General features: G+C 43.3%; 2 protein-coding genes and 1 long non-coding RNA gene across 20 annotated transcripts in view; 2 read left to right on the top strand and 1 right to left on the bottom strand.

Annotated features, from left to right (window-relative positions):
- The window catches only part of ABCA10 (ATP binding cassette subfamily A member 10), a 56227-nt gene extending 52856 nt beyond the window's left edge, over positions 1-3371 (top strand). For all 15 annotated transcript variants that reach the window (XM_081580844.1, XM_081580840.1, XM_081580845.1 and 12 more), the window contains 3 exons: positions 1662-1741; positions 2869-2924; positions 3043-3371. In XM_081580844.1, coding sequence (XP_081436970.1) covers positions 1662-1741; positions 2869-2924; positions 3043-3141 — 235 coding nt within the window. In that variant the 3' untranslated portion in view covers positions 3142-3371. The remainder of the gene's footprint in view (positions 1-1661; positions 1742-2868; positions 2925-3042) is intronic.
- Positions 3372-8393: 5022 nt separating this feature from the next.
- On the bottom strand, positions 8394-10437 carry LOC145542312 (uncharacterized). The gene is made up of 2 exons (XR_014079760.1): positions 9597-10437; positions 8394-9423 (listed from the first exon to the last, which is right to left on the bottom strand). It is a non-coding gene; the product is annotated as an uncharacterized LOC145542312 (long non-coding RNA).
- Positions 10162-25417, top strand: part of ABCA6 (ATP binding cassette subfamily A member 6) — a 64609-nt gene continuing 49353 nt past the window's right edge. For all 4 annotated transcript variants that reach the window (XR_014079759.1, XR_014079758.1, XM_081580856.1 and 1 more), the window contains exons 1-7: positions 10162-10307; positions 10539-10659; positions 11318-14951; positions 17040-17244; positions 18864-19025; positions 20901-21007; positions 21366-21592. Coding sequence is in view for 2 of the 4 variants with exons in the window: in XM_081580856.1 (XP_081436982.1) it covers positions 14856-14951; positions 17040-17244; positions 18864-19025; positions 20901-21007; positions 21366-21592 (797 nt within the window). In the remaining 2 variants the exon portion in view is untranslated. The remainder of the gene's footprint in view (positions 10308-10538; positions 10660-11317; positions 14952-17039; positions 17245-18863; positions 19026-20900; positions 21008-21365; positions 21593-25417) is intronic.

Below are 25417 nucleotides of genomic sequence, written 5' to 3'. Positions count from 1 at the left end.
TCGGCATGTGGGATCTTAGTTCCCCAATCAGGGATCAAACCTGAGCCCCCTGCATTGAACGGTGGGTCCTAACCACTGGACGACAGGGAAGTTCCCTGACTTTATATCAAATTAATTGATTATAAATCATATGATCCTCCCTATAGTTCCTTTGGGCTTCCCTAGTGGCTCAGACAGTAAAGAATCCGCCTTCCATGTAGGAAATTTTGATCCCTGGGATGGGAAGATCCCCTGGAGAAGGGAATGGTTCTTTTAAAGTTGTATGAGGTCAGCTATGAGTTACAAATAAAGATGAGCAAACCCATGTGAATAGCAGACTGAGCCGGAATTTCATTGAAAGGTGTACGGTTTTCTTATATACTACTACTCTTTTTAAAAACGATTACTTTTGAGCGCATATTGTGCTGGAGGCTGGAGACTGTGTATGGACTAGACAGTAGATAGACAAGGTTCTTACAGTGCTTGAGTCCTTTTGAGGAAAGAGTATTAGCAAAGGGAGATGCAAATGAATGAGAGAATGACATTAAGGGTGGACTTTAAGGCTGAGCTGGTTTGGCCAGTGGAAGAATGGGGATAAGAGTCACTCTTTTGAGAAAACATCACGTGTAAAAACTCAAGTCAAGAAGGAGCTCTCTGCACAGGAGATGGAGAGAAAGCTCACATCCACGATGTATAAAGAGATGTCTATACGTTCGTTCTCTACACGTGTCCCTGCTTCTGCTCTGCAGTTAGGCTCGTCAGTACCATTTTCTAGATCTCACATACACGCGTTAATGTACGAAGTTTACTTTTCTCTTCAAGGGGAGAGGGGCTGTGGGATGAATCCAGGAGATTGGGATTGACACCTGTACACTGTTGATCCTGTGTGTAAAACAGACAGTTCATGAGACCCTCCTGAAGATCACAGGGAGCTCTAGTCAGCGCTCTGTGGTGACCTAATGGGAAAGAAATCCAAAAAGAGGGGATATTATGTATATCTATATATGGCTGATTCATTTTGCTGTACAGTAGAAACTAACACAGCATTGTAAAGCAACTATTGTAATGCTGCAATAAAAATGAATTTAAAAGCCCCAAAATGAAAACATAATAAATAATAAAAAGGAGAAAGTTATTAAGTGGAGTATCTGAATTTTATTTAATTATTTTGAGAAGTCTAAAAGAGAAGGGCCAAAGAATGTTCATTGAATTGTGCAACATGAGGTCCTGGATGAGCATATTTGGGAAGGCTAGAGGTCAAGGAAGAATTTTTAATGGGAAAGAGTTCTACAAGTTTTAATTCTTGTACAAAAGATTGAAAATTAAGTGCAGAGAAGAAAATTTGATTAAAAGGTTCCAGGGAGCTTGGAAAAGATTGGCTTTTGAGAGTAAGAAATGAAATACAAAAGGAAGACACCACAGGCTGAGTATGAAAGCTTATCAGAGCGATTTTTCAGAATTTATCTTGAACAATAAATTAAGGACAAGCAGATTTTTGTTGTAATCAGATTTTTATGACTAAAGATAATTTTTTGGCTCAGATTCATGCTTTATCAAATTAAACTATTTACCTTTTATTTAAATGAAACTTAAAAAAAAATTCTTTGGTTATTTTAGCTGTCAAGTCCTTCCCAATATTGTAATGTTGAAGAATAGTAACTCTCACTCTTTCCTCCTCCCAGATATTCGTTCGTGATGGCATATAAATTACCCATAGAGGATGTTCACCCTCTGTCTCAGGCCTTTTCCAAATTAGAGGCGGGTGAGTTTAGACTGTTAAAACTTCAATTCAGTTCAGTTGCTCAGTCGTGTCCAACTCTTTGCGACCCCGTGAACCGCAGCGTGCCAGGCCTCCCTGTCCATCACCAACTCAGTGAATATTTTCACGTGGAATGCATATCGGATAACTTCAAGTACAAAACTTGTATCATCAGTCAAGCCTTGGAAAATTTCCACTGAAATAGTCTTAAAAATCTTAAAGGGAATGCATGGGCGACCCTAGACTTGGCTTCACTCCACCTGATTCCCCCTCTGCTCATGAGGAGATAAGTCAGAACACTCTGTCCCGGTTCGCTTGTATACCAGTGGAGCATAATTATTGTTGTGACGTCCCAAAGAACACTGAGATGAGCTTCTGGCAGCTCCGTGTCTGTCAAAGTCAGAGGCACAGGGAGGAAAACCATGGAGCCACAGTTCAATCTCTGAATACCTTCCACTCCACCGATCCGTGTTTATGTCAGTGCCGGGATGACTGAAAAACACGCAGGGATGAGACAGGGCAAGTTGGGGTCGGAGAGGCGATTCTGAACTGGTTTCAGAGACGCTGACCACAGCTGACGCTGGGTGTTATGGGACCTTGACATGTAAGAAGCATGGCGTGTACTGAATGGGGACCAGCAGGGAGTATACTCCATGGCTCTATAAAGATAGACTGAAGGAACAGAGGCTGAGATGGTTAGATGGCATCACCGACTCACTGAGCCAACTTCGGGAGACAGTGAAGGGCAGGGAAGCCTGGTGTGCTGCAGTCCACGGGGTCGCAAAGGGTTGGACACAACTTAACCTCTAAACAACAACAACAAAGCAAGGCTCAGCAGTAGATTTGGAGACCAAAGCACACAGGCACAGAGACTCGGAGGGCTGAACACCGAAGTAGGGTACAAGGTTCTCTTTAATGAGAGGAGGTTTACAGGGCATTTATACATGAATGCATTGCTCTTTTGATTAGCCATATCAGTGCTCTTTAATTTATACTTCAAGAAAATTCAATTACTTGGCCCATATCTTAAACTATCTCCTGGATTTGAAGTTGCTGTTAATGTTGCCAGCTTTGAAAATACTTCTGATGACAAATGTGCGAGCCACTAATGTCGGCCCCTTTAAACGCAGTGAAACAGACCTTCGACCTGGAAGAATACAGCCTTTCCCAGGCCACCTTGGAGCAGGTGAGGTTTTCAACCCGCGAGCATCAACCCACATAATCTTTGTGTGAGTCTCTGGGTACACTCACCTTTCAGAAACACCCTGACATTTTTGTTCCATTCTCTATTCTCTCTGACTTAGGTATTCTTAGAACTCTCCAAAGAGCAGGAGCTGGAGAATTTGGATGATGATGTTGATACGACAGTCAGATGGAAACTTCTGCCGCAGGAAGAGTCTTAAGACCCTGAACCTCCTCATGTCAGATGTTAGCTCTTACTGCCCCCTCAGTTTCCATACTTGTAGAAGAATCTTTCATATTACTGAAGTTAGCAGAACATTCAGTAGTTTAAGCATTCAATAATTGTTAAGTTTTTTAGATTTTTTTTTTTAATGTGGACCACTTTTAAAGATTTTATTGAATTTGTTACAGTATTGCTTCTGTTTTAAAGATTTTATTGAATTTGTTACAGTATTGCTTCTGTTTTATGTTTGCGTTTCTTGGCTGTGTGTCACGTGGGATATCCGCTCCCCGACCAGGGATGGAACCCGCACCCCCTCTATTGGAAGGCAAAGTCTTAGCCACTGGGTCTCCAGGGGAATCCCATGATTAAGGTTTTAAATGGCTTTTTAAGTTTTAGAATGGAGAGAAGAGGCAAAGATAGGGAAACATAGCAGACAAAATTAATGTAATCAGACATTACATTAATCACTGATTAGGCCTATTTTGTGTTTAACTCAGAAATCACATGATGTTAGACAAGTGCTGTGTTGTTCAATAAGGCTGACTGCTCAGCACATGTTACAAATAAAACCTTGTAGGCTTTTTAACACTAGACTTGAAGCGTATCATCTTTTTAAAGCATTGTTTACTTAAGTACCAACTTAGTGTGACATGGACTGTCAGGAGATCTAAAAAGTTGGCAGAAGAAAGGACACAGCATAACTTTCAGATTTAATCATATAATCTGATTATAAAATAAATAAATGCTAGTTTCAGGGTGTATAGAAGTTATGTGAGTAAAGATAACATGAATCTGCAGTAAAATCACAGTAAATATTTTGGCTGACCTATATTCAGTGTGCTTTTCAGGAGTACTTTTTCAAAGTTGTCATCAGTGAGCCTAGTAATTCTTCGTATTTCTCACTTACCATTTCCTGGATGTTTCCCATGTCATTATAACCCTTCTATGTTCTGTAGCAACTTCATGGCATTCCTCTGATCTACCACCTTAGCCTTTTTCCTGTTCCCTCACAGTCTGGTTCCATGCACATTTATAAATAAAGCTGTGATGAGCTGCTTGGAAGTCTTGTTTGATATAGTCTTAAGAGTACGTAGCTCAGATATCAACTCTTAGCTCTCTGCTCTATGAGACTTTGCTGACTGTTCTCTGACCCATAGAAAAAATCCGTGTCCGTCGTCAGCTTGCGAGCCCCAGCAGGAACTTTTCATCTCAGGCTCCTTCTTGTCTCTGACTTTGCTCATCTGCTGAACTCTCTTATCTGCTCCATGGTCAGCCCCTTGTCTCCAGCTTGGCACTGACTTGGAGGTAAGATCTGTCTCTCCCCTTACCTAGACTCTTACAAACGGCTCTTTCCACCACTATTGGGGGGTGGTTTGTTTCATGCTTGTGATGGATCATCACCATTGGTCAAAACGGGGAGCTCAGTGAAGAGCAATGACTTCCTCCTGACCTGTGAGAGTGCTCGAAGTGTGCGTAAAAATTTGACACGTCTTTCAAGCCAGATATTATTTCTTTTTTTTTTTTAATAAATTTATTTATTTTAGGTGGGGGCTAATTACTTTACAATATTGTAGCGGTTTTTGCAGATATTATTTCATATACATTACAGTGAGTCCCCTAGACATGAACAAGTTCCATTCCAAGAGCATGTTCGTGTGTCCGATTTGCTCATAAGTCCACCAAAGGTAGCCTAGGTACCCAACTAACACAATCAGCTATATGGTACTGTACTGTTGCAGGTTTATAATAGTTTTCACACAGATAATATATTAAAAACAAAAATAAAGCACTTTTAATCTTACAGTACAGGACGTTGAAAAGTACGGTAGTACAGTATGACAGCTGGCATCAGGGGCTGCCATCAGTGGACGGGCAGGAAGGGTCACTGAGCGGGGAGACAGAGGCGGGGAAGGCAGAGCTGAAGGGTCGCCAGCAGCAAGAGACGGGGGCGAGCTGCAGTGTTGCTCACGCCTGACTTTGGTGGCACAGGGTCTGGTTCCTTAAAAGAGGAGCTTGGCGAAAAGCAACAGCTGCCCCTTGCGACAAACATTCTCGCTCCGGTCAGACAGGAAATGGTCAAACGTGCAGCAGGCCGTGCGATTCCCTCGGACGCGCCTATGTGCCGCCGGACGCCGTCAGCTGTCAGAGAAAGCCACCTCCTCTAGCAGATTTCTTCAGCTGCTTTGAGCAGGGCACCCTGGACTTTCACTTTGTAAACTTCCTGCTGCTGTAAATGGAGACCATGCACCTCTGCTCGGCTTCATTCCTTCTACCCTTAAAACGATGGCTTTCCAGCTGGTGCCCGTGGCCACAGAGAAGGCATGGTACGACCACCGAGGAGGCGCAGTTTGGGAATAATAGGTAGAACGTCTCCATGTTTTCAGCACGATGTCTTAACTAATTGCAAAATCCTCACATCCTTGGGGATTTCATATTTCACAAATCTCTATGCCTGGTAGCATTTCTTGGGTTCCTGGGCTTTCTGCAGTGGCAAGAACTAGACTCACACTTGCTGACTCAGGTAAGGAGGGGCTTCTAATCCCAGAATAGCATAAGGCCTCTAAGAGCCGGCCTGAAGGTCTTCCTGCAGGCAGATGCCCCCACGTGCCCCTGACCTGGAGCATGTGTGGCCTCAGTGGTGCCCCCAAGCCTTGCTGTGCGTCATGACAGGCTGACCTCGTCCTCCAGGTACCCGGCTCAGTGCGTCTGCGCCCAGCCTCCTCCTCCTGTTTAAAGTCCTGTTTACTTCAAGTCTCACCTTACACCACGGCCTCCTCTGTCCCTCCTGCTTCCTTGCCTCTCTCCGTGGTCCTTGGCTTCCTCTGTGTTTCCCAGTTCACATTCCAGAGAGCTGAGCTTGAGATTGGCTTTGCTTCTACTTGGACTATCTTTACAACCATCACCACACAGGCTAAATGCAAGGTTTTGGATCCACGATACAAATGACGGTCAGCCCTCCAGTAAGAACGACCCTGGGGCCTTCCTGGCAGTCCAGTGGCTGAGACTCTGTGCTCCCAATGCAGGGGTTCAGGTTCCAACCCTGATCAGGGAAATAAGAGTTTGCACGCTGCCACAAAGATCAAAGATTCTGAGTGCCGCAACTAAGACCTGGAGCAGCCAAAGAAATAAATAAAGAGATCTTTTTTTAAAAAAGGAAGCCCCCTGGCCTCTTCCCTCCAGAGGGCAGTTTCCCCTGAGGCAGCTGTGAAGCACTGTGTTCATCATGTTCAATAAAACCCATTGGAGTTCAATTCCTACAAAGAGTGTGCGTCCTTCCACACAGCCCTTCCTCCCATTGCAGATGCATGAAATTTCAGGTAAAATAAGACAAAACCACCTCAGTACCTTAAGCTCACTAAGCTTCGGCTTGTGTCACAGGGGCCTAGCATCATACTGAGCCTGGATATCAACCCCTAAGAGTGCGCATGGGATTTGTGTGCCCGCCTGACGTGTGGTGGTTTATCGTGGATGAGAAGCAAGGACTTAGGACAATGATTCTGCGTGAAGCTGGCTCCTGTGAAAGGCCACTCAGGCTGGGGCAGGGGACGCCCACCCCCTGGGAAGCTGGTCCAGACACTGGCTGGAAAAAAAGTCTGAGCTGTGCTCCAGTGGCAGGACAGGAATTTATCCTATCCATGCGGTCCAGGAATCCTAATTGAAAAAGTCAACCTGTGTCATCAGAAACACGAGCTAACAAGCATTGGCGAGGACAAGCATTGGCGAGGACGTGGAGAGACGGGAACAGCTGTGCGCTGTGGTGGGGATGTCAGCTGGTGCAGCTGCTGTGAAAAACAGGATGGAGTGTCCTTGAAAAGTTAAAAACAGAACAATCGTATGAGCTGGCAAGCCCCCCGGTGGTTATATATCCAAAGGAACCGAAAGCAGGATATTGAAGAGGTGTCTGCTCTTCCCCGTTCACTGCAGCGTCATTCACTAGAGCAATGATGAGGAAACCACCTGAGTGTCCTTTGGCGGATAAAGGAGGTCTCTCTCTCTCTCTCTGTCTCACACACACACACACACACACACACAGGAATCCCGCCTGAGTGTCCTTTGGCGGATAAAGGAGGTCTCTCTCTCTCTCTCTCTGTCTCACACACACACACACACACACACACACAGGAATCCCACTCAACCACAAGAAAGCGGGATACCCTGCCACTGGTGACAGCATAGAAGGACCTTGAGGGCATCATCCTAGTGAGGTTAGTCAAAGACAAAGCTGTTTGATCTCACTTAAATGTGGAGTCTAGGGAAGCCAAGCTCACAGAAACAGCCGAGTGGTGGCCTCCAGGGTGGAGGGTGGGAGAAATGTGGAGACGCTGGTCAAAGGATCTGAACTTCAAGTTATAAATGAATACTTCTGGGGATCTAATGTGCATCAGGATGACCTTCGTTAACAATAGGACATTCTTGGGTAAATCCTAAACAGTCTCACCACAGAAAAGAAATGGTAATTATGTGTTGTCACGGCAATTGCATGATGTTGTGGTAGCTAACACACATCATCATTTTTCGATATAGGAGTGTATCAGATCGACACTTTGTATTTCTTAAAAACTCACACAACGCTGTATGTCAACAAAGCTGGGGGGAAGTCAGCCTAAAAGGGGCCAGTGGAACAGCTAGGAGGAACAGGAGGTCAGGCAGACAACAAGGTCTGTGCAAAATGTGGCTGGTCCCCAAAGCGGCGGGAGAGCCGACCAACGTAGAGGCCACCCTGAAAAGAGTCAGGGGCAGCAGAGAGATGGCGGTTGGCCGGAGGCAGAGCTCGCGGGCATTGCCAACACCCAGATGTTCGTAACACGCAGTGTTTGAAGCAGAGCAGCGTCCGATGCTGGGGGGTTGAGTACAGAAGCCAGTACCTCGGATGACGTAGCGGGATGGCTCTGGGTGGGACTGAAAACGCTCACGGTCTCCATGAAGTGCTGAGCTGAGCTTCCTGTGCTGTGTACGCTCCCACTGGCTGCTGTACGCGTGGCACTGCTCACACGTCTGGGGGCGAGGGCGGGAGGGAGCCCCACGAGGCAGGGGCGCGTGTAGTCACAGAGCTCACTCGACACCGCGCAGCAGCAACTAACACAACGTCATAAAGCAAGTCTGCCCCAATAAAAATACAAACTAATGATTGCAGATAAAATGAACCGACATTTATCGCCCAGAAATTCTCAATTCTTGGTCTATCTGGTTTTTAAAAATTGTTGTAAAATAGATGTATAAGATTTGCTTGAAAGAAAGTAGACACAGGTATTGTAGGAATAGGAACATTTATAGGAAATATCTGGGACAGGCAAATTCACAGAAGTGGAAAGAATAATAAAGGTTCCATGGGCTAGGGGCAGGGTGAATGGGGAGTTAATAGTTTCAGATTTCCTGTTTTGGATAATGAAAAATTTTGGAACCAGATAGTGATGATGGTTGCACAATATTGGGAATGTAATTAATATCATGGAATTGTACACTTAAAAATGGTTCAGATGGCACATTTAATCCTTTCTGTTTTCTAAAATATAATTTAAAATAATTCTGACATAATACATGATTGCTATAAAAAAATCATACAGTGTAAAGCAGTCTAAGCTATGGAAATTCTCTTGCTTAGTTAATACATTTTTCTATCCTATACACATAGGATACTAGCAAGTCACTTGTTTTGCAATTGTCTTATTTAGCAACATACTATGAACATCACACCTTCTAGTTTGATTATATTTGTATGCCATTGGTTGTGATGCCTGTGTGTTATTTCAGTGTTTGGATGTATCCACAATATTTAGTCGAAAATTGATTGAAATATATTTAGGTTCTTTCTAAACCTCCCCTTTGTAAATGATGCTGAAACTAAGGTGGTTGCACATAGGTCTTTGCTGACTGTCTACCTGCTCCTTGGAGTCCGTTGCTGGACAGCCTGGGTCAGAGGCTCTGTCCGTGCCTAGGCTTTCAGCTTGAGGCTCCCAGGCCTGTCTCGGGTACTCTGCAGCCCCTCTGCAGCAGCGGTCTCCCGATAAAGGGAGGGACTAGAAACTGCCGGCAGTCAGCGCAGCTCAAGGGCCCGTTCCCAGAGCTCACTTGACTGTGTTTGTTGCCTCGTCGCTCAGGCGTGTCCGAGTCCTGCCACCCCGTGGACTGTAGCCCGCCAGGCTCCTTCTCCAGGCAAGCATACTGGAGTGGGTTGCCACTTCCTTCTGCAGGGGATCTTCCGGACTCACGGATTGAACATTGGTCTCTTGCATTGCAGGCAGGTTCTTTACGACTGAGCCACAGACCTTTATTGTATTTGCTATCGATAAAATGAAAAAAAGAAACCAAGAAAGATGGCATACATAGATCGCCCTCTCCGATGGATGAACAGTGTGATCAGTGGAAAGGGAGTGGAATTTGAAAACCCCTGTTCTGTTCTCCCTGCTCAGGGGGGGAGTCCTCCGGCATGAGCAAGCTACGGGGATGTCCCACCTGGTGCTGAAGAGAGGTCCTAGGAAAAAAATGTTCATTCTCCCAGGGACATGATGTTGTATTTCTCCCTCCTCAGAGCCAGCTTGAGGATCACACAGAGTGAAAAAAAGCGTCATCAGTTAACACCATCACTGCGACGACCACATAGGACATAATGGAAGCTGCAAAAAAAAAAAAGAGAGAAAAGTAACATTGACCAAATCAGCTTCCAAGAGGGTCCATGACAACTGACCATTATGCTGAGCAATCTAGACCTCTGTGTGATATGGAAAAAGTTATCGGCCGGAAGAGGAGAATTTGACTAGAGAAAGATTGAGCCTGAGTAGAACAGTCAGCAAAGCTCTCTAAAGAGAGTAACACAAACTCCAGAAGCAGGGACAGCCTTAGAAGGTGCTATTTTGAACTCTGCATGAGTTACATTCTGAGCTCACACCAGTTTCCCCTTCTGCAGGGACAGCTTATCTCCTCTCGTCAGGCTCACGGGCTGGGTCTTGAGCAGCTGTACCTCCCCCGTGTGACTCCAAACTCAGGATAAGGGCAGACCAGAGCCGCGCCACGCCCAGCCAGATCCCCCGGAGGTCTGATGAGTGCCGACGTGCTGGCAGTTGGGGAAACTTTATAGACACCTCTACAAACTCCTCGTGCTGAAATTTTGTCCTCGGACAATGCTGTTATAATCCTGACACTTGATCCCGGAGATTGTGGCCACAGGTAAGTGTCTGTATATGTCCTTCATAAAGCAGTTAAGCGAAATGTGGAAGCTTGTACGAAAAAAGGCAAAAAAAGGAGAAGTAGATGGCTACAGAGACTGCTGCAGCTAAAATTCCAGAAATCTCGTGGCTAGCGCTAACATGCTGCCAAGCTGCTAAGCTCTCGTTTACTCGAAAGTTTCTTTATTTAGAAAGTGAGTCATGACCACGTATTTTGTTTTGCTTCATTCAGGTTTGTTTATAATCTTGGACAGCCAAGCCACCCAAAGTTCACCCTCTTTCTGAACATACTGAGAACGCTCTGCCGTGGACCTGGAAGCTTGATCTAGGAGCCACTGGACCAAACCATGCTGGTAAGAAAGAAGCAGTATCGAATGTCTCCACGTGGGGGTCCTCTGAGAGGAGACCCTTCCTCATACAGACCTTCACTGCCTGACCTCTCACACTCTTTATCACAACTGCCAGGCAACACCCCAGTTTTGGTCAAACCTGTACGATGGAGATCAGCACTGGCAGAAGACAAACATGAACAAAATGAATAAAAGGGCTCTATTTTTTGTACTTACCTCTTTGTTCATTTATTTGGCCACGTTGCATCTCCGTGGCAGCAGGCATGACCTCTCGCTGCCGCGCGTGACTTCCCTAGGGGAGGTGCTCACGCTCAGTGGTTGCACCGAGTGGGTTCTCTGCAGTGGCTCACAGGCTCCGGGGGGCACGAACTCCGTAGCTTTACAGCATGTGAGATCTTAGTTGCCCACCAGGGATCGAACTGGCATCCCCTGCATTGCAAGGCTGATTCTTAACCACTGGACCACCAGGGGGGAAGTCCCCCAAAATATCTCACTTTAAGTGAATGAACATGTCTTCAGGTGGAGCCATAGTTCTGCCCGCCAACTCCACTGCACCCCCGATATACTCACTCTTTCACTGAATTGGATAACCAACTCAATGACTTCGTCGAATACATTGCTTCCCAGACTCTAACACCTCATTCTTTTCTTAAACTCTCAGGAGAAGATCTTGCATTCCTCTTGACTGTGAAATGAAAGCAATTACAAGAGAATGTCTTCACATACTTTCACAACCTCAGCATCCAACCAGGTTTCACTGAGATTCCCTGGTGGCTCGGATGGTAAAGAACCCGCCTCCAATGCAGGAGACCTGGGTTCAATCCCTGGGTTGAGAAGAGGAGGAGGTCATGGCAGCCCACTCCAGTGTTCTTGCCTGGAGAATCCCATGGACAGAGGAGCCTGGTGGACTACAGTCCATGGGGTCGGAAAGAGTTGGACATGACTGAAGTGACTTAATGCAGCACAGCACATGTTTTGAAAACTCACAGCAAAATAGTTGTTGAATTTTTGTTTGTTTTTAGTTCTGCCTAGGATACATTGATATTCTAATCTGAGGACTCACATCTTCAATTCCACAAAAATATCATGCCTTTTCTTATTTATTCCCTGTATTTTCCCCATTATAAAATGCCTATTGAGCACTGCACAGTCCTGTGAAGCTTCTAGATTCAAGCAGAGGTGTGAGGTCCAGCTTTATAACCTGTGGCAGACAGAGTCAAGGTCACGGGGTATGGGTGCACCCCTTTGGACTCTTGTATTTCTGACATAGCATTCACAGTGTTGACTTAAAGTTGTCATTTTTGACCTGTAACAATGTGCCTCCATTTCTTTCTGCTTCTTCCAATGATTCTTTCTTATTTTCCTCTGTTTTTTCTTCTTTCTTTTTAAGTCTGGTGATACATCTGGACTTCCATGCTTTCCTCTCTATGTCCATGTGCTTCTAGCTGGAAGTTGGGCCTTTCCTTATCACAGTAGGTCATATTGATGGTGACTGCCCCAGGTTTTAGGAAGGAAAATAGCACCCCCGCCCCAAATAAAAATAAATCAGAATAAGGATGTCAAGGAAGAGGAATAGAAAGAACACTCAAGAAGCAATGATAAGAAGTGAAACTAGTAAAATATATGTAACTAATTATTGATACTGTAGTTGTGAATCTTAATGTAACTGTAAGAAGTGAAGTGAAAGTCGCTCAGTTGTGTCCAACTCTTTGCAACCCCACGGACTAGACAGTCCATGGAATTCTCCAGGCCAGAATACTGGAGTGGGTAGCTGTTTCCACCTCCAGGGGATCTTCCCAACTCAAGGATCGAATCCAGGTCTCCCGCATTTCAGGTGGATTCTTTACCAGCTGAGCCACCAGGGAGTCTATAGGGTCTAAAACAAGTGTAACAACAAAATTATTAAAAATCCAAAATATATTTCAGGCGATTTAAAGGAAACTTAGATTTTTTTGTGGGTCATTGATCTTTCGTTGATACAAAACTTTTAACAGTGTTTACAAACTTCCACCCCATCCCCCTTCCCTGAGACATGTAGAACATCTGCATTTCTATGTTTTTGCCAGTTTTTAGTGTAAAAGACACGTACTATTTCACTGTTAACTATTTTCAAAACCAGAGCTGATTACCAAGGAGAGAAATGTCTATACAAAACATCATGACTTTAAAAGTTTGTTTTAAAATTATACCTCTTTTCTCCAGAACATGTCCCAGCTTCATGAATATTAACATCTGTGCCTTGGGAGCCATGTCAAATATTTGAGATTTCCCAATTCACAGACTTTGGTCTCTTGTTTTGTGGTTTACTTTGGTGGGTCAAGAAAAGTTTGTCACTCTTTACAAAGATAGACAATGCAACGGGAATTGAATACATTTCAGCTTTTTCCCCTAGTCTTCACGTATACAAATTGACCTGAATCTTTTCCTAATTTTTTTTTCAGTCCTTAGCAATCCACTTAACTTTTGTTTTGCTCAGATGCCTTATGAAATCCTGTATCCATGATGCAAGGAGCAGGAGAAAGGAATTTGTTCATAATTCTTCCCTAGTCCAACTTAGATGTTTCTCCAAGGCAGACTATAGATTGCTTAGCTTTTTTAGGGAAAAAGAAAAAACAAAACGACTCAGCTCCTGCACATTCTCTAGTGCGTGTTAGGCAGATATGTCAATGGCAACTGTGTTTAGGCATTAGTAGTGAAAAGAAAAACAAAAAAAAAACGGCTGAAGATTTCTCATACAAATTTAACCGCTTTGTTTGGTTAGTGGCTCATTCATTGCCTTTTATCCCATCTTGGTCTCATCACAGTAGCAGAGCTGGTTTTGTTTTCCTTGTTTACTGTCTCTCCTGATCCCTGGAGTCGACAGGCCAAGTGAACAAACACGGGGCTTGTTTAATTCCTAACCAACCACGGACAGTCATTTCCCTGCAGAATAATTGGCTTGGGGACGAAAAGACAGAAAACAAAACAAGTTCATCATGGTCAGCTTGATCTGGCTCCGTCCCTTCTCAGAAACCAGCCTGGGTAAGAGCTGCTGGGAGTAAGCCTTCACTGAAGGAATATAGGAAGAAGTGGCCATAAAGACATTTTAATTGTTGCCTCAGGCAAAAAGAACTGTGTTTGACCCTGTTTCCAGGGCACTTTTTCTCTCACTATCCTGACAGTAAGTAGAGCTCCGTTTTGTTGTGCTGTGACAAATATTCGGGTGGATACTGTGAAAATCAATCTATTTTCCAGATGTTTCCAAATACTTGTGCGTTCTGTACTGAAGACCTAACAACAAAATATTTGTTTTTTTCCCAGCCAACTTTCATTGTGTAGATACAATAATAGAACATAGGAAAACAGTAGAATTTGCTTCTGTACCAGGTAAGGGAGACTCATCTGAGTATTTCGACATGAAAACTGAAAGACATTTTATTTACAAACATTTGGGCAAAATTACTTTCCTGTGTGATTTCTTTCCTCTTTCTCTCTGTTTCTTTTTTCTCTTTCTCTCTTTCTTTCTTTTTCCCACTTACCTTATAGGTTTTTTTCCCTCAGTTATTCAGGGACTTTTGAATTCTGAAAATTGAGGTAAATTGTTTTATGCTTCCTGTTTATCAGAATCAAATTTCAAGTAGTTTGAGTCTGGATAATTATTCCATGGCCTAACTCTTTGGATAAAAGTTGCTCGATTCCATCAGGAAGGTAAATATCAAAAGTACTTCCTTGGGATTGCTTCTAATGGATATAATTAATTATTTAGATGAATGTAAGTTATCAGAATTTTTATGTTAATTTAATTAGCTCTGGAATTTCTTTTTAAAAGTAAAGAACAAAAATTATAATTCAGATGAGATACTATTCAATTATTCTATCCATATAATTGAATTTCTTTTATAAAATGTCAAAATGGGAAGCATCTTGCAGGGTCAGAATTTAATTCTATGTTCTCCATTGTAATCCTCAACGTCATCGTGAAATTGTGTGAATGGCCCACTCTGCTTCCTTACTGGTACTCATCTCCCAGACAGCGTATATTTGATGTAAAATTTTATAATCATGATTATTGAACTAATATTTTAAATCCCTTTCTTGCAGTTCCTAAAGGTAGGAAATATTTTCCCTCAAGATGTGACCAAGGTTTTTTCTTATTACACTTATTTTTCTAGCTTATACTCCACCGTGTCTACTTTCTCTTTATTTAATGAACAGGCTAAATGCATATGAAACAGAAAAGTGTTTACCAGCAAACTCAAGCACTTCTGTGCAAGAATCTGCTGAAGAAATGGAGGATGAAAAGAGAGAACTTGCTGGTATGTTTGACCATTTGATTCTTGTCACAGTTAGCAGTATTCTTTTATTTCATTGCCTCATGGTTCTCTTATATTTTAAGTAGCAGACTGCATTTATTTTATTTTGTTTTTTGAGAAGCTGTAAGGATGTATTTCGTTTTGCTGAATGAAAGATTCTTTAAATTCTAAACTACATTACAATTTTCAAAAGTTTCACACACACAATTTCATATAATCCTATCTGTTGTTGTTCAGTTACTAAGTTTTGTCTGACTCTTTGCGACGCCATGGACTGTAGCATGGCTTCCCTGTCCTTCACCACTTCCCGGAGTTTGCTCAGATTCTTGCGCATCAAGTCGGTGATGCTATCTAACCATCTCATCCTCTGTTGCCCCTTCTCCTTTTGCCTTCAGTCATTCCCAGAATCAGGGTCTTTTCCAATGAGTTGGCTCTGATAATAACCCTTTTTTTCCTCTCACCCCTATATTGCCCCTACCCCCTTCCCTCTCCCCACTAGAAACCACCAGCTTGTTCTCTGTATCTGTGAAAACTGCATTTATTGACTTTGAATTTCTCTCTAGTTATTGGAATTGAAAGACTCACAGTAGTCTCTGAAAAATAATGCAGAACTGCAAAGACAAAGTTTTCCTCATATTTTTTTTAAAAAAGGAAAGTAACTAAAGTCTAATTATGTGGTAATTAGATTATAAGCAATTATTGAGCTTCCTAGGTGGTTCAGTAATGAAGAATCTGCCTGCTGATGCAGGAGACACAGGTTCGATCCCTGGGTCGGGAAGATCCCCTGGAGAAGGAAGTGACAACCCGCTCTGGCATTATTGCCTGGGAAATTCCCTGGACAGAGGAGCCTGGTGGGCTACAGTCCATGGGGTCACAAAGAGTCAGACACAACTGAGCACATAGCAACTATTACAGCTGCTATCATGGGTAATAAATTTAGAGTCAAGAAATACCAGCCATAGCATCTGCAGAAATAGAGGAATTTTACTTGGGGGCATTTATTTTCAAGGCCATAAATTTTCTATACAGAGATTATTTCCAAGAATTATGACCAAGTGACCCCACGGACTGTCAGTGTGCATTAAAGCCCCGAACCTCAATCGCTGAACGCAGCAAAGGTTCGTTTGTCACTCTTCGTAGTCTAAGTAAGGTTGGCAGGGAAAGGGACACGGGTTGGGTCGGTGGAGGGACACGCAGGGCCCCAGGCTCCTTCATGGAGCAAATCCGCCATTGATACGCGAGACTTTGGAGACGCTCCCTGGACCCTCAGGCCTCGAGGACTGAGACAGAGAGAAAGGAGGCTTGCTCAGGGCTCCACTAACCAGGCCTGGAAACGGTGCGGATCTCTGCCCACGTTCCACTGGCCAGAACTCAAGCATTTGGTCCCACTTACTTTGCAGAGGCGGGGAAGGCCATCTAGCATCGTGCCAAACAGGAGGAGATGGTAAATACCGATGCGCCACTAGACAATCTCTACCACTCCGCCCCTTCTCATGGATACGGCGGTGGTGGTAATGGTTTAGTTGCTAAGTCAAGTCTGACTCTTTGCAACCCCCCCCCCCCCCCCCGCCCACCAGGGACTGTAGCCCTCCAGCCTCCTCTCTCTGTGAGATTTCCCAGGCAAGAGTACTGGAGTGGGTTGCCATTTCCTTCTCCAGGGGATCTTCCCAACCCAGGGATCGAACCCATATCTCCTTGCCCTGGCAGGCAGATTCTTTACCACTGAGCCACAGGGATGCCCGTGGATATGACAGCTGACCCAATGCTGCTCTTTGCCATCCTGAACTCCTTCTGGGGTGCCCTGTGTCTTATAGACTCTGGAACCACCTGCCCGTGTCCTGGTAGGCTCCCGAATGGCTTCCACAGTAGTTCATGATTTAACGTGGAAGTTTGGTTCCAGTGTTAGAGTGTAACCTGTGTGTCAGCTATGATGGTGTCGATCTTTGACTGAGTCCCTTTGCTCTGAAGGGTGAGAGCTGAGAGAAGCCAATTAAGTGTGAAATTGGAATTTGTCTTCAATTGTTCTCTTACGTTGACTGAGCTCCTTAAGGGAATACAATCTAAATCTGTTTTCTCTCTTTTTTAATATAGGAATGGGGGTTCCCGATACTTTTAGCAGTTTATATGTGCATATTTTCACATTTAAATGAAAATGTCCGTTTTCCTGGAATGCCTCCCCAGAACCTGGGAAGGGTAGATAAATATAATAGGTCTTTTATGGATGTTTTGTACACACCAGTCTCCAACCTGACCCAGCAGATAATGAACAAGACGGCATTTGCTCCCGTTATGAAAGGTAGGTGTGCTAATGGCCAAAAAGCGTTACTGATTTTCTTCTTTTATTTTATATTGAAGCACAGTTGATTTACAGTGTTGTGCCCATCTCTGCTGTACGGCACGGTGGCTCTGTTACACACATGCCATCATTCCCTTCTCCTGTTCTTCTCCACTGTGGTTTATCACAGGGCTTTGAACAGAGCGGCAGAGCAGGGCCTTGCTGTGTATCCATCCTACATGTGCAAGTTTGCGTCTCTTAATCCCAAACTCCCAGTCTGTCTCTCCCCCATCCCCTTCCTCCTTGGCAGGTTTCTGTGTCACAGACAGGTTCATCTGTGTCCGTTTGTATGTTGCACATATAAGCGATATCATATGCTGTGTGTCCTTCTCTTTCTGGCTCACTTAGTACGATCATCTCTGTTTGCATCCACGTCGCTGCAAAGGGCATCCGTTCTTTTTCTGGCTGATCAGCATTCCGTTGTATGTATGTTCCACATCTTCTTTATGTTTTGGATAAAATGCATGCGTTTTTAATTTGAAGTCACGGTTAACTATGATGCTAATTATCTAGATAGCAAGATAGCAGAACTTTGTCAGTTCTTTCTCTCCTTTAGCCTTAATTATTAGCCTTTAAATCCTTATGGCTTGATGAGGGTCTGCTTCAGGGAGGCCTACATTTCTACTGGAATTTAAATAAAGGAATAGTTTTATAATTTCAGATTTGCAGAGTACTGCCTAGGAGGAATATGTTATTGGTGAGTGTGGGTGTTTTTAACATGGAAATATAATGATTAGTATTTGTAATTTAGGAAAAAACATATAAATAAAAGAAATTAGATGTGGTTATTATATAACATTAATTTCAGAACTATGAAAATTAAGGGTGAATAATCTAGGGTATTCTGTCTGCATATGGTATAATTTGTAAACATCTTTAAAGTCCTTCATTCTACCTTTTGGTTGTTTGGCTACACCATGCAGCTTGAGGGATCTTAGTTCCCAGCCAGGGGTCAAGCCCATGCCCCTGAGTGGAAGCATGGAGCCCTCACCACTGGACTGCCAGGGAAGTCCTGAAGGGCTTTCGTTCTACATGAGCCCTCTGCATAACTGATAGAATCAAAATGTGCTTTTCACTCATGGGAAGCTGGGTGCAGTCTGGTTATCTGCTCTTAAATCCTGGATTTGAGCAGGTAAAATCGCTTGCTGTTAAAGTCACTTTGCGCTCTTGGTCCCTGTATAAGGCAAAGACATGTGAAGTATGTTTGCTTAGTAAAGCTAAAATCTAGAGTCCTTTGACCACGTAATAACTGCTACAGTTACCTCTATTTTCATACCCCGATTCTCTAATACATACTTGTTTCTTGGCATAATTGTTTTATATACCTAAAATTTGCCTTAGTGCCCGTCATTATTAAAGGGAAACAGTTAATTCTCATGCATAGCTCTTGATTTTAAAATCTAAAATGACAACAAAATATCCCTCTCTTTTGCCTTTTGGGATAAATTTAATTTAAGGATAGAATGATTTTAGTTGATTCCAACGGAAAATAGGTGATGACAAAGTTGAATATCACCTTCTGTTTTGGTGAAACTCTAACAGTCCTCTATGCCTTTTTTTTTTTATCATACAATTCACAGGAAGAAGAATCACTGGGGTACGAGATGAGAAATCCATGGATGAAATAATGCTAGACACTTTCTCATACAGTGTGGGAGTCATCTTTAATGACTCTTTCTCTTATAAGTTAAAATTTTATCGGAGATATTACGTTCCAATTTTGAAGGAGGATTTTTTCACAGGTGACTTTCCATATAAAGTGTCGCTGTTGCATTTTTCATGTTTTTAGCACAAGGAGTAGGACTGGGGTGGGCGGCAGAGGCACTTGCGCTAGCACCCGATTGAAGGGACGACCCACACCGCTGACCCTGTTCCAAGCTCAGCTGTCTCTGCTGCCTTGAGGACGGCGCTCAAAAACCCACTGAGTCATCCAGCAGATATGTAGTGAGTTCCCAAGTGCATGCTGGAAAGGACACAGGTGATCGAGACTGACGTCCCAGCCTCAGGCGAGCATCCAAGGTCAGCAGGACAGCCGCCAGTGAGCAGTTAATGACCAGCGCGAGGAGAGGTGCTTGGGGGACTTAGACCGGGGGCTCCCGAGAAGCCCTGTGATGAGACAAGCTCTGCCTGGAGAAGTGATGGTTCAGTGAACCCCGGACGGCGTGGCGTGTGTGGGGAGCCAAGGACTTTGCCTTCCAGAGAGTAAAGGGGTTTGTGGTGCTGGGGAGGGAGAGAGCATGTGGTATTCGACGTGGCAGAGGTGCAGTCCTGTGTAAGTGGGCAGAGCGCACAGAAGGGGACGCGACGGAGGAGGCTGGCGCTGCTCGAGGGCTGAGGCGGCGGAGAGGCATCGAGGCGCTTTGATCAGGGCAGACGCGGTTAGATTTCCAGGCCTGAGGGATCGTTCTAGATTTAGCCCCTCAGGGAGAATGAGTGAAATGTACTAGTTATGTTTCAAAGTGAGTTGTTCATTTTTCACTGCTTGCTTTACTTCTCTCCACTTATATATTTTCTATCACTCAATGGTACAAAAGAGAGAGCCAAGTGTAGGATTTGACTGCCATGGTGGGTCTGCAAGGTTCAGCCTTCCGGTGAGTGACTGTTACAAGCAGGGCAAGGGAATAAACAGAGGAGTTCTGAAGCAGGGGGAGTCTTACTGCTTCAGAACACTGTGATTTAGACTTCATGCGTTCCCTAGACCCGAGTGGAGATGTTCTCGTTCTGGTGGCCAGGAAAGGCCTGTGGGACGAGTTTACCTTTGCAGAGAGACCAGCAGGAAAGGAAGGAGGGGGCCGGACCCTCCTGCAGGGAGAGCGTTTGGGCACAAAGCCAGCTCGGGTGCTGCAGCGCCTTGGCGTCTCGAGGCACAGCGAGGTGCCCGGGATGGGCCAAGCAGAGTGTTCGCTTCCGTCTTCTTTTCGTTTTCTGAGACAGCCTGTGCATGCCACGGTTTCCACGAGTAAAAGTCGCCTTATTTAGAACTTGCATTTGCTCCTTTTTCCTGTGGTTAAAAGTCCTGCCTGTTGAACACTGGGGTACACGCGTCTCTTTCAATTCTGGTTTCCTTGGTGTGTATGCCCAGCAGTAGGATTGCTGGCTCGTATGGCAGTTCTATTTCCAGTTTTTTAAGGAATCGCCGCACTGTTCTCCATAGTGGCTGTACTAGTTTGCATGTACACCCATGGCCGATTCATGTGAATGTATGGCAAAAAACCACTACAATATTGTAAAGTAATTAGCCTCCAATTAAACTAAATTAATTAAAAAAACAAAAAAAGTCCTGCCTGGTGAAGGCTCCTCTAGAGCATTTTCTCTTGGATTCTTGTATCTTATTTTCCAATTGCCTTACTCCTGTGCTGTTGGTTCTGCTTTTTCCTTTTATTTATTTATTTTTTTGAGCTTATAGCTCATTGCTCTCCCTCCTTCTCATTTTGCTCAGTTGTGCCTGACTCTTGAGACCCCATGGACTGTAGCCCACCAGGCTCCTCCGTCCGTGGGATTCTTCAGGCAAGAACACTGGAGTGGGGTGCCATTTGCTTAGCTCATTGCTAGAGTATAGATATTAGTGACTTTTCCTTCCGTAATGTTGGTTCTGCTTTCTTTGTGTGTGATTATAGCTTACTGCCGGGGTACAAATATTAATGACTTTTCCTGTGCACTGGAGAAATACTGGAAAGGAGGATTCGTGCCTTTACAAGCTGCCATTAATGCTGCTATTATACAAGTAAGAAAATTCCTAATAATTCCAGAGGCATCAAGGTTTGATAAAAGATGGTATCTACTCAGGTCTTCATGTGTCTATATAATGAGCTGGGTATCCAGATGGTTTAAAATTGACGTTTAGGTGAAGGAGTACATTTTTTTTTAAGTTTAAATTTTCAAGTAGTTTTAGAAAGTTTCAAAAACAATATACAGGGAGGGACCCACCCGTTCTTCATCTAGTTTCTCCTGAAAGTAACATCTTGCATAACCACAGAACAGTATTTAAAACAGGACATGTACCGGGGCACAAGCTCCATAGCTCATTCAGATCTCACCAGTGTCTATACTTTAACGATTTGTGCATTTGAATTCTTCTTTAGATGACAACAAGTCACTATGTGATGGAGGAGTTGATGTCAGTTACTGCTGTAAATATGAAGACGCTACCCTTTATCTTTAAGGAGAACCTTCAAAACGAGATGTTCATTTTTTACTGCTTGCTTTACTTCTCCCCATTTATATATTTCCTATCACTCAATGTTACAAGAGAGAGGAAGAAATATAAGGATTTGATGAACTCGATGGGTCTGCGAGATTCAGCCTTCTGGTGAGTGACTAATTCAAGTAGCGCGAGTGAATAAACAGAGAAATTCCGAAGCAGTGGGAAAGTACTGCTGTTTTAGAACACTGCAACTTAAACTCGATGCATTGCCTACTTTGGTGTTGTTGTGACTTTTTAATTTAGTTCTTATTAAATTTTGCTGTGCAAGATAGTGACTATAATTTTCTGGGCCCTTTTTCTGTGCCATCATATATTAAACCAATGCTATGATAGAGGTGCCATTAAGATCACAGGGAATAAAAAAGAATGGCCCAGTGTCAAAATGAAGATGTGTACCAGACCAGGTGGTCTAATTTTTAAAAAAATTTTATTGGGGTGTAGTTGATCTAGTGTTGTATTAGTCTCTGCGGTACCACACAGTGCATCAAATTATACATGGACACATACCCACTCTTTTTTAGATTCTTTTCCAATATAGGTCATTATAGAGTCTTGGGTAGAGTTTCCTGTGCTATACAGAGGGTCCTTATTAGCTGTCTATTTTATATATAGTGTGTATATGTCAATCCCAGTCTCCCAGTTTCTCTCTCCCCCACATCTGCCTTCCCCTCTGGTAACTATAAGTTTGTTTTCTACATCTGTGACTCTTTCTGTTTTGTAAATAAGTTCATTTGTACCATTTGTTTTTAGATTCCACATATAAGCGATATCATATGATCTTTGTCTTGCCCTCTCTGACTTACTTCACTCAGTATGACAATCTCTAGGTCCATCATGTTGCTGCAAATGGCATGATTTCCTTCTTTTTGTGTAACTGAGTGATATTTCATTGTGTATATGTGCCACACGTTCTTCATCCGTTCCTCTGCTGATGCTTCCATTTCCTGGATGCTGTGAATAGCGCTGCAGTGAACACGGGGACGCATGGATCATTTTCCATTTTCTCTGGCTGTGCGCCCAGGAGTGGCATTGCGGGATCCTATGGCAGTGCCGGTTTTAGTTGTTTAAAAGGAATCTCCATGCTGCCCTCTGTGGTGGCAGCACCGACTGGCACTCCTGTGAGAAGGGTAGGAGGGGTCCCTTTTCTCCTCGCCCTTTTCAACCTTCACTGTGTGTGGATGCTTTGGTGATGGCTGTTCTGACCAGTAGCAGGTGATACCTCGTTATAGTTTGGATTTGCCTTCCTCTAGTAACGAGTGATGCTGAGCATCTTTTCCAGTGTCCTTCCGCCTGGTCCACCCAGGGTTATCACTTAGCTTCTTCCCACTTCCTCCTGTTGAAGAAAGTGTAAGCCTATAATGGCTAGTTTCTGTTCAGAGATTGAGTACCTACGATATTTTTTTTTTTGAGCAACTAAATGCCGTATATTGGAGTTGAGATTGCCTATAAAGGTGCCCAGTACAGAGGCTGGCATGTAGGAAGCACTTGATAAGAGCTCTTGATTCTTACATTGATATATTTATATCATATCTTACCCCATTTCACAAATGATTTAATGTGATTTTAAAATTTATATTTCAACATGGTTATCATATATGTATGTATGTCTCTATGTGTGTATATATTATAATAACAAATAATAATTGAGGAGTAGAAACAAAGGTTTAGCAAAATAATGAGTAGGTAAGATTAACAGATAAGTATGCAAATCATACAATCTGTGTATTAAAAAGCAGAGGCATCACTTTGCCGACAAAGGTCCATATAGTCAAAGCTATGGATTCTTTGGTATTCACGTACAGATGTGACAGTTGGACCATAAAGAAGGCTGAGCACCCAAGAATTGATACTTTTGAACTGGTGCTAGAGAAGACTCTTGAAAATCCCTTGGACAGCAAGGAGATCCAACCAGTCCATCCTAAAGGAGATCAGTCCTGAATATTCATTGGAAGGACTGATGCTAAAGCTGAAGCTCCAATTCTTTGGCCACCTGATGTGAAGAACTGACTCATTGGAAAAGACTCTGATGATGGGAAAGACTGAAGGCAGGAGGAGAAGGGATGACAGAGGATGAGATGGTTGGATGGCATCACCAACTCAATGGACATGAGTTTGAGCACCCTCTGGGAGATGGTGAAGGACAGGGAAGCCTGGCGTGGTACATGGGGTCATGAAGAGCTAGACATGACTTGACTTGAGTGAATATAATCTCTAAACCTCTAAGAAGCCAAGGCTCTTGGAGAATTCTGTGATAGTATCAGTTACAAAATTCATACTGTCTAGGAAAAGAAAAAAAAGAAAAATAATCTGTTTGCTTTACCCTAAAAGAAACTTAGCATTTTTCAGTGTTGAATCCTGGGAGATATTTCTCTGTATACTCCTCATAGCAACAAAATGCTGTTTATGGGTATATAGTACTTATCTGGAATGGATGAAGGACTACTTATTGAACAGTTCTTTACAAGACACTTATTTCCTGAAATAAAATCAAGGTCTAGGAAATTTAGAGTTTCCTATAAAGTGTATTTTATTAACAGTAAGAGTTTTAATTCTAATATAACTGAATCATGAAATAGTAAAAGCGGAAAGTGGGTCTTGAAATTTAAAAAAGGAAAGTAATGTTTGTTCAGTGAAACCTTGGGAAATACAAAGGAGTAGATGGCGCTTGTCAGGAGGAAAGAGAGAGAGGAGCTCTGTACAAATGGCAGTATCCCTGCAGCCACTTTAGGACAGGTAGGCACAAGCCAACTCAGATTAAAACCAGGAAAGTGCTGGTTATTTTGATGTGGATTCATTCTCAGGGTAAATGCTTCTTAGTGTGCATGTAACCTAAAATTTAGCAAAATGGATATATGTTCTTAAAACTAAGAAGGAAAAGAAAAATCCGACACGTTCTTAGTAAGAGCACAATGTCTACTGGTAATAAGTTTTACAACACTCCCACTTTTTTTTTTATTAAGGCAATAAATGTGAAATGCGGTCAATATTCTAGTGATGTCTGAAATTGCTTTATCATGAAGTTTTTCATAGATTTATTAACATCCCTCTCAACTCCACCCACAACTCCCTGCTATAGATTCCTTTTCTAGAAAGGTTTTACTTCCTCGCTTCATAGTCCCCACACCCTATGGCTTTTCAGTTCCTACCTAGAGCAGTTCCCTTCTATACTCAGGAAGTGAATTCTGTAGAATGCGGCATGCTTCTCCAAAAATGCTGCCAGTCTAGCACAGTCCGAATCCTTGTAATGACATAAAAGTTTAAAAACAAGTCAAATAAGCAGTAATTAAACATGCTCTGATACACAGAGTGCCTGATCAACTATGGACAGAGGTTCGTGCCATTGTACAGGAGACAGGAATCAAGACCGTCCCCAAGAAAAAGAAATGCAAAAAAGCAAAATGGCTGTCTAAGGAGGCCTGACAAATAGCTGTGAAAAGAAGAGAAGTGAAAAGCAAAGGAGAAAAGGAAAGATATACCCATTTGAATGCAGAGTTCCAAAGAGTAGCAAGGAGAGATAAGAAAGCCTTCTTCAGCGATCAGTGCAAAGAAATAGAGGAAAACAACAGAATGGGAAAGACTAGAGATCTCTTCAAGAAAATTAGAGATACCAAGGGAACATTTCATGCAAAGATGGGCTCAGTAAAGGACAGAAATGGTATGGACCTAACAGAAGCAGAAGATATTAAGAAGAGGTGGCAAGAATACACAGAAGAACTGAACAAAAAAGATCTTCACAACCCAGATAATCACGATGGTGTGATCCCTCACCTAGAGCCAGACATCCTGGAATGTGAAGTCAAGTGGGCCTTAGGAAGCATCACTACAAACAAAGCTAGTGGAGGTGATGGAATTCCAGTTGAGCTATTTCAAATCCTAAAAGATGATGCTGTGAAAGTGCTGCACTCGATATGCCAGCAAATTTGGAAAACT

The sequence above is a fragment of the Giraffa tippelskirchi genome, chromosome 3 (assembly GCF_054371585.1).
Source record: "Giraffa tippelskirchi isolate mGirTip1 chromosome 3, T2T-mGirTip1v1.2.pri, whole genome shotgun sequence".
Classification (NCBI taxonomy): Eukaryota; Metazoa; Chordata; class Mammalia; order Artiodactyla; family Giraffidae; genus Giraffa; species Giraffa tippelskirchi.
Note: the sequence above shows the minus strand (reverse complement) of the source record. Positions and strands in the feature narration are given on the sequence as shown.